Below are 13,621 nucleotides of genomic sequence, written 5' to 3' on the forward strand. Positions count from 1 at the left end.
AATCAAATCCTGCACAATGGTAGTTCATGGCATGATCAAGTTTTAAAATTAGTATGATGCCTTTTAAAACACTGATTAGTGAGTTTCTGTTCTGAATATGCAAATAAGATGCCATATCCTGATTGTAGTAATAGCAGAAAGTGTTTGAAGTGCTTTTTGTTGGAAAACATATTGGCGAATGTAAGGTTTCTGTGGGAATGTTTTGGTGAAATTACTTCCAAAAATGCTGACTGAATTTAAAAAAAAAAACCCCAAAACTTTAGAAGCTAATTCAGTTTTCTCAGATTTCAGGAAGTAAAACTAGGAGCTAGGCTTCAGTTCCCTCAAAATAGGATGTAAAACCCAGTGGTTTCACCAGAAACATTGAAAATTTGGGTTTGCTTCTTTTAAAAATGACCCAGAGTTTCTTGGACAAATAGAAAAGCACTTTGTCACTGAAGGATTTCACATTTTTCTTGTGTGAATTACAAATCTCCTGCTGTTTCATGAGACCAAGGGAAACATAGGTTTTGATTTTTTGGTAATGTAATGTACCTTGTCAGCCAAGGCAGTTTTACTGCTTTGCTGGTATGTGCTCTTCATGTATTACCTAATGCTACTGATACATTACTTCAGTCACACACATTCTCTTCTGTACATGTTGCAGTTTTTAATTATATGCCAATAGAAATAAACCCAAAAGAGAAGTGGCCAAGGAGCAAGTGTTGCACAGAGGAAAGAGAGAGCAAAGGTTGTGTGAATTTCATGAACACATCTACTCCCTACACTGAGGAGGATCTGAGCACCAAAAATCCCCCACCAAAGCATCAAAATTGTTCTCAAAATTCTGACATTCTTTTAGCCATCTGGTTGCCCTCATGGGTCTTGCAAGGAGCCTCGAAACCCAGTGCTGGCTTCAGGTTCCAGAATAGCTGAGCAGAGGGGCATGATTGGATGCTCAGTATGGGTCCATCACTGTAGCACAAGGCTCTTCCTGTAAGGAGGGGAGTTTTTGCGTCAGTGCTATTCAAATGTGAAGCAGGGGATCTGGTATGTGGTATTTCAGAAAAAAAAACCCCACCATGATCCTTGTCTTTCTATAACTGTTGATTTTAAGACTTGAAGATTAACATTGCTTTCCTAGATCCCTGTGAAGTTGTCCGAGTGGAAGTGTGCCGAGTTTTAAGCACAAGTTTGCATAGTTTCCCTGGGCATCAACAGGATCTAACTTGCTGTTGTACTCCAGCACTCAGGCACTTTTGTCCACAAACACTTTTTCTCTAAAGTCACTTATTTTTATCACAGAATCACAGAATCGGACCTAAAAAGATCATCTAGTCCAACCCCCCTGCAAGAGCAGGGTAACCTACAGTACATCACACAGGAACTTGTCCAGGCGGGCCTTGAATATCTCCAGTGTAGGAGACTCCACAACCCCCCTGGGCAACCTGTTCCAGTGCTCTGTCACTCTTACAGTAAAGAAGTTCTTCCTGATGTTAACGTGGAACTTCCTATGTTCCAGTTTACACCCATTGCCCCTTGTCCTATCACTGGATATCACTGAAAAAAGCCTAGCTCCATCATCCTGACACCTACCCTTTACATATTTGTAAACATTGATGAGGTCACCCCTCAGTCTCCTCTTCTCCAAGCTAAAGAGACCCAGCTCCCTCAGCCTCTCCTCATAAGGGAGATGTTCCACTCCCTTAATCATCTTTGTGGCTCTGCGCTGGACTCCTTCAAGCAATTCCCTGTCCTTCTTGAACAGAGGGGCCCAGAACTGGACGCAATATTCCAGATGCGGCCTCACCAAGGCTGAGTAGAGGGGGAGGAGAACCTCTCTTGACCTACTAACCACTCCCTTTCTAATGCACCCTAAGATGCCATTTGCCTTCTTGGCCGCAAGAGCACATTGCTGGCTCATGGTCATCCTCCTATCCACCAGGACCCCCAGGTCCCTTTCCCCTTCGCTACTTTCCAGCAGGTCAACCCCCAACCTGTACTGGTACATGGGGTTGTTCTTCCCCAGATGCAAGACTCTACACTTGCCCTTGTTAAATTTCATCAAGTTTCTCCCCGCCCAACTCTCCAGCCTGTCCAGGTCTCGCTGAATGGCAGCACAGTCCTCTGGTGTGTCAGCCACTCCTCCCAGTTTTGTGTCATCAGCAAACTTGCTGAGGGTGCACTCAGTTCCCTCATCCAGGTCATTGATGAAAATATTAAACAGCACCGGTCCCAGCACCGACCCCTGAGGAACTCCACTAGTCACAGACCTCCAGCTAGATTCTGCGCCATTGACCACAACTCTCTGCCTTCTTCCTTTCAACCAGTTCTCGATCCACCTCACTACTTGATCATCAAGCCCACACTACCTTAGCTTATCTATGAGGATGCTGTGGGAGACAGTATCAAATGCCTTACTGAAATCAAGAAAAACTACATCTACCGCTCTACCATCATCCCTCCACCTAGTCACTTCCTCATAGAAGGCTATAAGGTTGGTCATACATGACTTCCCCCTCATAAAACCATGTTGGCTGTTCTTAATGACCCCCTCATCCTTGATATGCCTAGTGATGGAGTCAAGAATAAGTTGTTCCATCACCTTTCCAGGGATGGAGGTATGCTCTACTCTTACAGTTTATGTAATTAAGACACCTAAGGGGAAAAAAAAAAAAAGGAAAAAGAGAATAGCTTGATCTAATTTTTAACAAGCTTGAAGAAAGTTAAAAATGAGAAGGGTAAATTGGCAACAAAAATCTTATGGTACCTGACTGTACTGCAGCTCTGCTGCATGTCTGTTACTTGTTAGTCAGATAATGACAGTGTGTCATTATTTCCAACCATTCTTCCTACTGTCCCCCAAACTGGCAACATGAAAGAAAAAAAGTAGCTCATTTTATATAAAGTAATAGCTAGGAATTGTCCTCTGTGACATCCAGTTATCATGGTATATTATACCATTGTATTTACGCAGACAAGCGTTTAGGCTTGACCTTATGGTGTAAACTGGAAACCCAAGTGTTTTAAAGCACTATAAATCAGTAATTTCTTGCATTATTTTCTTCTGAGTATCTAAGGAGGAAATGTTCTGCCTTCCAGCATGGTTTGCAGAGCCTGAGCTAGCCTTCACTGCTCAGTCTTCAAAAAAAGGGTTTTGGTGTGGCCAGGAGAGAAGGCACTGAGTATCTCATGTCTAACATTATTTTATGTAAAATAATACTGGCCTAAATTGGAGAGACGTTAGCTTGAGCTTCTTGAGCTTGTTCCTGAGGTCCAAGTGACCGTAGCTGTAGTTTACCACATAGACACACACACTTGGATCTTATATAAATCGTTTAGAATTTTTTGCCCCTTTTTAGTGCTTTTGCTGTTATTTGCTAGCTCAGCTGCTACTTTGGTGTTAGAAAAAAATTGAAGCAGATATGTTGCATTGTATTAAGGTTTCTTTAGTCTTTTTTAAGGATCCTTGAGTAACTCCATGGATACTCGACGTTTTAGTATAAGATGTTTCTGACTTCCGTCATTTACAAAGTGTTACTCATGTTTGACAATTAATTACATGTTTTCCATCTCAGACTGATGAAAACCTGATGCTGACATAATGATTTTAGACTTGTTTCTGGTATGGTTATACAAACTAACATTTCATAGCTAAGGAAGTCAACTAATGCTACAGATCAGTGAAGTTGCCCTCAAGAGGCATGAGTGGGAGTGAAGTGATAACCAGAAAAAAGCCAGAGCGGTAAGGAGATCAGCGCTTTGTTTTAGTAGAAAGCATTGTAATACCTGCCTCAGAGCTAGCTGCAAAAATTTGAGAGAGAATGGTAGAAAAAACCCTTAGTAAATGGTAAAATACTAGGTTTGTGGAATGATTATAAAGTAAGCATAAAAGGGGTGGAGCATCAAGGAAAACAGATGCTAGCATCTTAGAAGATGTTTGTTTCAGATCTGTTCTGACAAGTTAATGAGAAGTTTTGGGTGTTTTGAGTGATTCTTATGCTTCTCTGTATCACACAGTCAATATTATTTATTTTCAGTTTGGGAAGAATGTGTATTTTTAATGAGGACTAAATAATAGCCCAAGATTTCTCTTAATCTTTTCTTGTTAATCCGATTTCCAGCACACTACTCCTTACCTCTATTATACCATATTTTGTCTGCTTGTTAAATAACAGCTTGTAAAGCAGAAATGTTTAATGGGAGGCATCTTGTTAAATTCTGTCACATGAGTGCTCAGAAGTTCTGCATATGCTTTGAAAACTAAGCATAACACAGTGCCAGGTTTTGTCTGCCTTGAGCAAATACTAGGTATAGACCAAAGTAACTGGGCTTGAGATACTCAGTAGTGGTAGTCACAGAGGTATTGGCTCAAAGGAAGATCAAAACTCATCTCAAGGGATAGATTTATGCCCAAAATATAGCTGATAGTTTTGTTACAACTTTAGCTTTTTCTTTCTTCACTTTGTCATGTATAATTTTCTTCAGATTGAAATATTTTCTGAAAGTGTTTGTTAAATCCATCACATAAGAGAGTTTTCATGCTCATGCTGCCTTCCTTTGTTATGAAATATAGCATATTGCTTTTGGAACTTCAATTCCTTTGTCATATTTCTTCTTCCAGACTGTATGAAGCACGTTACAAGGTATGCCAGGTTGAATGTGGCTTTGAGCAACCTGGCCTAGTGGAAGGTGTCCCTGCCCATGGCAGCAACTAGATGATCTTTAAGGTCCCTTCCAACCCAAACCATTCTGTGATTCTAAGATATTTATAGTCCTTTTTGCTTTTAAATATCATAGCACATCTGCTCTTAATGATTTCAGAATGTGTACCATCCCCTAGCTAATACTACTTTTTCTGGAGACTTGGTCTTTTGGTACATGCAGCTCATCCACATCCTCCGCAGATTATCTGTTGTCTTTTTTCATTCAATGCATAATTTGTTGACTCCTTCATTATGTTGGTAAAAGATACTGTCCTGCTCTTTCAACAACTGCTATCTGTGAAGTTCCCTGGCACACTTACCACTTTTAGCTAGATTAAGAGAATTGGTGGTGGGATGTTGTACCTAAATTTGTCCAGCTAATGGAAAACTAGAAAGAACGTGAGACTTGAAACTGAATTACCGGCTTCAACCGAAAATTTTAAGAGGTACTTTGTTATCATGTCTCCACTTGTATTTGGAAAAGTAATTCCTGGAACTGCTGTTAATGGCTGTTCTGGGAACTCAGACTGTGTAAATCAATTAAAAATGAAACTGCTAGAAAGTGTGACGTGGTAATGTGGCAATCTGTTTGATTGTTGCAATAAAAATGGCATAAATAAATTCTTTGTACTGAGATAGACATTTTGTGACCCAAAATTTGCTCTAAAGAAAGTTCTTAGAATCATAGAAGAGTTAGGGTTGGAAAGGACCTCAAGATCATCTAGTTCCCCCCCCCGCCAATGGGCAGGGACATCTCACACTAAACCATCCCAACCAAGGCTTCACCCAACCTGGCCTTGAACACTGCCAGGGATGGAGCACTCACAACCTCCCTGGGCAACCCATTCCACCCTAACAGGAGAGAACTTCCTCCTTATATCCAATCCAAACTTCCCCTGTTTAAGTTTTAACCCGTTACCCCTTGTCCTGTCACTACAGTCCCTAATGAAGAGTCCCTCCCCAGCATCCCTATAGGTCTCCACGCAGCCCTCTCTTCTGCAGCCTAAACAGCCCCAACTTTCTCAGCCTTGAGAGCTGTTTTATTCCTTCCTGTAATAATTTTTCATATGTGGATATAAGTATAGAAGTGTTGTTCTTAATGCTGTGTGGTGTCAGTTAACGCGATGGTCCTTAAAGCATCTCTTCATTACTTCCTTTTCTGAAAAAGTCTTAACGCTCTGTAGTGTTTTCACAGTTTAAGGTTGATAAAATTCTCAACCTCAGGATTTCTGGTAGAACATTTTGTTGCTGACTGGTGTCATTTCCAACAGTCAAATGGTTCACACTGGGTGGGTTTTAGTTTGTCTTGTACATGTTTTCTTGTGCAGAGGGGAGGGAAAATTGGTATTGGTTCAGTTTCTCTTTGGGACTTTTGGATTTTGCCCAAAAATCTTGGTGTAAGCTTTGCGCAAGAATTATGTTGCAACCTAGTTACACAGGGGAGCTACCTCAGATATTGATTGGTTTTGTAGTACCACTGCCAGTGCAGAACCCACATCCATCCAGAAGAGGCTTGTAGCAATTGCTTTGCGGGGAAAAAAACAAACCGTATGAGGCATATGAGCCTACAATTCTATTTGCTTGCATAATGTTAAGCAAAAAATACATAGTAAGCATTATTGCATTATGTAATGCTTTGTGGATCTATGCATGCAGTTGTCTTTGAAGCTAAGTCAGTTTTCCACTCTCACCTTTTGTAGCAGTTACTTCCACAGCTGAACACTTGGGCTGTGTGATAAAGTAGTTGGTTTTGGCTTTCAGTCTTACTACTTGATAACTAGTTTGGTGACTGATCCACGGGCTACTATAGTGGCATAATAACTCTGTTCTATATTTTTGGCTAATAATTCTTTAAGCTTTGACTTCTGAGTGTTGATTTGGGGTTTGCAGAATTAGTTACACTAACTAAATATATATTTAAAGTAATGGTAACATTAGAGCCCTTGTAAAAAATGTAAATTAAGGTAATTTTCCTCTATTTATTATTTTTGCTCTTATCATCATTGACTACTATAGCTATTTTATCATCCAGTCATTGAAACTCATGAGATCTTTTTGCAATCATTTTATTTTTCCTAAGACTGAATAATTTCGTGCTTCTGGCAGCCTTATCTTTCCTGTCCTTTCCACATTTCCTTGTCACTTGTGAATGTTAAACAGAGCAGTCTCAGCAAAAAACATGAAGACTTCACTGATAACCTCTCTTCACTGTGAAAACTGACCTTATTCATACTTTCAATGTCTGCCATTTAGCTAGTAACTGCATTCTTATCTGCCCCTTGGCAGCACTGTCTTTAAAGACCCTTACCTGAAGGACCCTGTCAGAGCTTCTGATTGGAAGATACGAAGACCTTCTGCAGGATCACCTATTCAAAGATGTGTTGGCCGCTTTAGAGAAGAAATCTGGTGATCTGTGAGGCATGACTTCCCTTTCTCTGCCATCATACTACCACTGAAAGATGGTTTCTCATGTCACCACCCATTTCTGTCTCTTCATTCATGCAAACACTTGTATTGCCCTGACATAAACTGCATAGGGAAGCTGCTCTGAATGCAAAACTAAGGCCTACGCTGCCAAATATGTAAAGCAACAAAACGCCTCCAACTAAATAAAAATGGCAACAAAACCTCAGTTTCCTGGACCAGATCTCCAACTCTGCTGACACAAGAAGGATTGGGGATGGAGAGAGGGAGGGTGCAGGTGGTGAAGAAGTTTGGGACTGTGTCTTTTGGTGGACTTCTGGCTTGTACTGACTTAAGAGTGTTTGTGAAGTTGAGGCTTTAATGTGCTGAATTCCTAAGTTACTCAGCAACCTGGCTCTCCTTCTCTGACTGGAGAGATTTGAAATCCTTGTTCACTCAGCCTTCAAATAGCTTTTGATGAGAAATCTCAGTTTCTACCGTTAGAGATATTTGATTTCATATTAATAAGTATCTGTATTCACTAGAGACTGCCTAACTCAGTTCCACATTTCCACAATGGGTCCTATATGCCAGACCAGAGCAGTTATTTTTTTTTTTCTGGTACAATAATTCTATTAAAAAAGAAATAATTAAAATAGGCAAAATTGGAATATTGAGAGAACTGAATATGAAAATTCCAAACAGGCTTGAGGCTAGGTCAGCTGCTCACATATTTTGCATCAAGGACTTCAAATAATCAAGGTTTTCATGGTTTGTAGGCGCATTAGTGCGTGCTTGTTATTTCCTCCATAGTTTATGACTTGCTAAGCCTCTTGTTCGAGCCTGTCAAAATATCACTCTCAAATGATGAGAACTAATTAACAGTCACTGTTTCTTTTATGCCTTTTTTCACCTCTGTGTAGAAAGCATTTAGATAAAAGTCGATCCTCACAAAGCTTGGTGACAGTATTACTTAAATACTGGGGATGAGCAAGGTAGGAATAGGACTTGTAGTAAGCATACATTTGCTCTAAGGAGATAAAAGTAGATCTGTTGGTATTCTTGGATGAATTAAATCATTAACACAGCAGTTAATGGGTTTTTTTAGTAGAGTTTTGTAAGCACAAGCCTTAATAGGAACCTAATTTATCTAGCACAACTCGTGTGTATGAAATTAAAATACGGTCCTTATCTTACTGGTTTTTTTAGATGGTAAAAATGATTTAACTTTAGACTATGAAGTATCTTTTGCTTTAGCAGTCCTAAATTATTTCAGAACTCTCAATACCAGTTGTCACGTGAAGCTTCTGAAAATACAGTTGCAAGCAAAAGTCAGCTTTCTGGGCATGCAGTGCTGCCATGGGAAAGAAGGGTGGAAGTAGCTCACACCAATCCACTCCTTGCACTTCCATTCCAGAGCTCTCAATTCTAAATAAGTTATGTTTTGCCTTGCAAAATCACAGCCATCTTTAGCATATTATGAAGAACATTTCTTAATGCTATGTGTTGTGTTGACTGATACAATAATTGGAGCTGGTGTTGATTATTTAAAAAGGAAGCAAACAGTCCCAAGGGGGCTTGGCATTGAAATAGATGCATAGTTTAGTGATAAACACAGCATTGAAAGTTACTGTGGACAAGTAATTAAAACCTGAAAATTTGATTAAGAAATTACTATAAAGAATAAAACCATAAGTTTTATGTACTGCAGACTGTCAAGTAGCAGTGCTGAGAGTGTGGCTGCTCCGGGCCTTCCTCTGTGGCCAGCGAGTACACCCAAATCCCAGCGTAGCTGTTCCCCAGGTTTGAGGATTTAGGTCTTTTGTTTAATCATTTCATGGATACCAAAGTCCAGTTGAACATGTTGGGACAGAGTTGATGTGACAGTCAGGAAGCTGGGAAGCACCTGTGTGTCCTGCAGTGTTGCCATAGCCAAATAAAGCTTAGTCAACAAGAAATTCAGCTTGTTTTGTCCATAAAAGGAGTTTTCAGGCTGGGGTGAAACCACCACAGATACTTCCGTGCTGCCCAAGCATCCTGTAGAGATTCACTTAACAAAGCCCCGCTTAATTCACTGGATTAAACATTGCTGATTTATAGTTAGCTCTGGGTAGTAGGAGGACGACTGAGTCACATTTCAGTCTTACTCTTCATTCTGATGCCAGTGGCTGTTTGACCCTGAGAAATTTCAGGCCTTAATTGCTTTCTCCTATTTTGCACTAATAAAATGGGGCTTCTCTAGCCACTGCAGGGAAGTTTTAGATGAAAAGCATCATTTCATTTAGTAAAATTTATTCTGTTGCTGCATCTAGTAACATTAATCGCATACTGAGCGTTAAAGCAAAAACTGTAGAACTCCTTTCATGTGAAGGGAATTCATTGAAGGTGACCTGTTCACCTGAAGTGCTGCTTGAAAGCTTTAAAAAGTAATATCAAATTTGTAAAAGCTAGTGTGAATAATACCGCTTTAGAAAAAAGCTGCTGATAAGCAATCCTGTTCAATAAAGCTGAGCCCAGGGTTAAAGTTCTTCTGTGACTATTACTTTAGCGGTCTGGTAATTGTCTCATTAATGATACTATATTTTGCTCATTTGAGCGAGAGATACGTTGAATGCCAAATAGCGGGACTGAATTTGAACAGTCTTTGCCCTGATAAGCTCGAAAACTGCAAGCTGCAGAACGTGTTTCAGATTCACTAATTTGAAGGCTTTTTCATGTTTAAATATAAAGAAAGGAGGCAGGGTTGTAATCCCCTCACTTCTGCAGGTTAGGTGGTAGATGCCTGTGAGAAAACTCACCTCTGTGTACTTCTATATTTATGGGGTTTTTTTTTGAGGCACCCCATTTATCTTGCCTCATTTTTAACCATAGTGTCAATGAGTATTTGTGGGAACCAAAAACAATGTATTGGGCTTGCTGTGTCTTGCTACTCGGTCTCTGTAAGTAGATGTTTCTACACAAAGAATATCTTGGTAACTAATTCATGTAACTGATGGAAAGCAGCAGTAGGTGTCTTCAGCTCCTGTAGGGTAAAGTTTCACATGCCAGCCAGCTGATTGAACAGATTGTTCTCATCAGTAAATATAGGACAGCTCATACTCCTCCTTTTACTGCTTTGCTCCCAACCTTCATGGTGTTGCTGCCCTGTCTTTTCTTAGTGTTTGTTCAGCTCTGCTTGTGATTCTTTGCAGAACTGCCTTAAATCTGGTTTTGTTTTTTGTGTTTACTTTCTGCTGGCTTAGTGCATCCAGTTGACATACGTAGAGGCTGACTGATTGTCCAGGCTGGGGAGTAGAAGAGGAGGAGTGGAGATGATGCAAAAGTAGGCAAGTCCTTTCCATAGGTAGCAAGCTGCTGTGTCCCCCTCTCCTCATCTAATGAAATCTACACCTTGTGTAGGGAAAATTGGAGCAGGGTTGAGAGAGGACCTGAGACTGCTGGTCTCAAGTGCTGATTTCAAAAATAGTGACTTTTGCTTCTGCTTCTTGACCTGTCATTCCCCTTTATCAACCCTTTTTCCTCCTACTGGTGCTTCGTTGAAAACAGTACTTTTCTACTCGTTAATGCCTAAAATGTGAAATGATTCACTCTTAGTCAAGGAATCAAGCTGTTTTAGCAATGGCATAGTGATTACTTTGGAAAAGAACTTGGATTCTTCAGAGCATAGTGAAATGCTGGTGGGAGTAAGAGCAAGGAAGAGGCTAAGTGGCTGGAAGAATTAGAAATGGAGAAGGTAATGTCTCTGCATTTCTAGCAAGGGCAGTGCTGAAAGAAACAAATGAGAAGAACATCCACTCTTAAATTATAAGGGAAGACTTTGCAAACCAGCCCAAGAGCTGATCTGGCTGAGAAATGCTGGCAAAATAACTGTGTGGTTATGAATCATTGACTGATGTTTTTCTGCTGTGAATGGAACAGCTCCAACAGTATTGCCAAAATCATAGTTTAGAAGTTACACAATGTAAGAAATCGTAGATCTCAAGTCACTCTTGTCTTATTGCTCTGAATGTTTACTTGATGCACTGCAGGAAAGTGCTCTTTTTTTTTTGGAACGAAGGCTAAATAGAGCAAGTCTTAACACTAGTTTTAATTCTAGTAAATCCAGCCTAGTTTCACTAGGCCTTTTCTTACTGCCTTAGGTGATGCAGCTAGCTTTGCATGTGTGCTGTGCGCCTGTTTCTTATTGTAGCTACAGGTTTGTCATCTGTGCCACCATATTTTAATATTACTAACATGTAGGATCGATCAGATAGACCTTGGACAATCAGGCAATGAATTGAGTGCAAAGTGTTGAGATCATTTGGGGAAAAATGTTGTTGCCCACTTCATTCCCAGTCTTACGGGTACTGTTTTCCCACCAAGGCTGCAAACATTTGCTAATCATATGTTCTTTTGCTTCTGGAGTTGCGGTGGTGCACTGTTGGAAGGCAGTGTTGTGCTCAACGCTATTGTGCTCCCATGTAAAGAAAATAAAAACGAGTAGCCAGCAACACTGTATTTCCAAAATTAATTATATAGATGATGATGAAGAAATGTTTTCCCATGCTGTCTTGCTGTCTCAGCATAATTCTACTCTGTGCATGACACACGAGCAGCAAAAGCCTGAGATTTTGTTTCTGCAAGACCTGCTGTTTATTACTAACATCAGCAGTAGTACTTATGTGGCTTCAGCCAGAACCTCCTCCATTCCACTTGCATCCTCCCTGCATTGCCTCCTACTTCAGGCTCTTAATAGGTTCAGACTTACTCCAGCTAAAGTACTGATAATTGACCTAAAATCCAAATGGGTTTTGGTTTTGGGCATGGGGGCAGAATCTTAAGGTATCCAGAATGACTAACTCTTGCCAGAGGTAGCTCTGGAACATGACACTACAGAGGTTGAAATAGACCCCAGTGCAGTGACTTATGACCTATATTATCGTATGTAAAATACTGGGTAGGTTGTTGTACCAGGAATGGAATGACACTAAGTACAGCAGTAACTTTTATTCACTGAGAGGTTGGTGGTTTTTTTGCTTTCTTTATTTTGTTCGGGTTTTGTTTCGTTTTTTGAAAATGTGACCTTTTATGTATTTTCTTCTATTGCTTGCTGTTTTTTTCAGGAATGGCTATTTAATAGAAAGTAATAAGAGCCTCTAGAGTGCAGCTGTGTCTCAGTTCTGCAGTTAGCCTGTATCTAATGGGCTGCTGTTGAAACAGAAAAAGTGGTATATTTAATACTTAATATTTGTCAGTTAAATAGTTAAAATTTACCTGGCAAAATGTGAGTGCTCTGAAGTATTTCAGAAGATTAATGTTCTGTTTAGGACCACAATTTTGGGGTTGTTTTTAGAGAAGAAGGAACAAAATCCATCCGGGGTGGTTGTCTATTCTCAGTATAATCAAAAGTTACTGTTCTTTTTGTAGGGGTCACCTCTGTTTGATCTTATCAAGCAGTCCAAAGAACGAGAAGGACAAACTGAACAGCCTGAGCCCACTTCCACTCTCAATCTGCCTCTCCAGCATAATCACACTGCAGCAGACCTGTAAGTGACATGTTAATATCACCCTTAATATTTAACTCCACTTGTATTCTGTTTTTCTACTTGTTAGGCTTAGTCCTTAGGCTTGGTACATGTTGGAGTGTTGTATTTGCTGCTGCTTATTATACATGTAAATTTAACTATATCTAATTCTGAAATATTTTTTCCAAGCCGTGTCAAACTTGTAATTGCGAACTGTTATCTTAATTGCTCAGGAATAAGTCCCTTTATCAAGTATTTAATCAATAACTTGAAGTTTTAATTCCTGATATGGGAATAGCAGGTTAGAGGAGAAATTCATTTCTTAATGGGGGAAGAGTTCCTGCAAGTATTATTCATGTGAGATTATTCCTATATCCTGTGATGCTAAGTGCCTAATACGTGGTGTATCTCCAGCTATCTTTCTCCTGTGAGATCTCCTAAGAAGAAAGGACCTCCTCTAAGTGGTACTTCCACTTCAGATGCTCAGCCAGGTGTTACCCCTCAAACACAGAAGCCACAGAAATCTACCTCCCTCTCTCTGTTCTACAAAAAAGGTTTGTTGCTTCTGTAGGAGCCCAAACTGCAAAGTTATCTCTTGTTAGTTTTCCTTTTGGGGTTTTGGAGCTCAACATTTTTAAATGATTATAGTAGAATCTGTAATAAACACTGTGCAAACCCTCAGGTGCCTCTGGAAGAAATAGTAAAACGGTGCCAGCAGGTCAGTGCTTGCACTCTGCACACTGTGAGTTCCAACTGAAAACCTCTCTGCTGACTGTAAGAATGGCCATATGGGCTCAGGTGGAGGCTTCTTCTATCATAGCATTCTCTTTCCAACAGTGACCATAAATAGATGTCATGGGAAGCTTAAGATGGTGTATGGTGCTTCCCCTGAATGCTTTCCCAAGCTTTAACTTTTGCCAGCTTAGGGATTTTCCTGCGTCTTTTCCAGTGTGTCTGCTTAGTGACTCTCAGGAGATTCATGTTCCAGATGCTTCAGACTCTTTTTGAAGGGGCCTAGACACAGTGTGC

At 40.2% G+C, this 13,621-nt stretch overlaps 1 protein-coding gene across 2 annotated transcripts in view; it reads left to right on the forward strand.

The window, feature by feature from the left end:
• The window catches only part of RB1 (RB transcriptional corepressor 1), a 77,313-nt gene that overhangs the window by 56,894 nt on the left and 6,798 nt on the right, over nt 1–13,621 (forward strand). The window contains exons 18-19 of one of the 2 annotated variants that reach the window (XM_065678244.1): nt 12,495–12,613; nt 13,007–13,146. In XM_065678244.1, the coding sequence (XP_065534316.1) occupies nt 12,495–12,613; nt 13,007–13,146 (259 nt within the window). Of the gene's footprint in view, nt 1–6,971; nt 7,267–12,494; nt 12,614–13,006; nt 13,147–13,621 lie in introns of those variants that run through there. The other variant, XM_065678246.1, reaches the window with a different exon arrangement.

The sequence above is a fragment of the Lathamus discolor genome, chromosome 4 (genome assembly GCF_037157495.1).
Source record: "Lathamus discolor isolate bLatDis1 chromosome 4, bLatDis1.hap1, whole genome shotgun sequence".
Taxonomy (NCBI): Eukaryota; Metazoa; Chordata; class Aves; order Psittaciformes; family Psittacidae; genus Lathamus; species Lathamus discolor.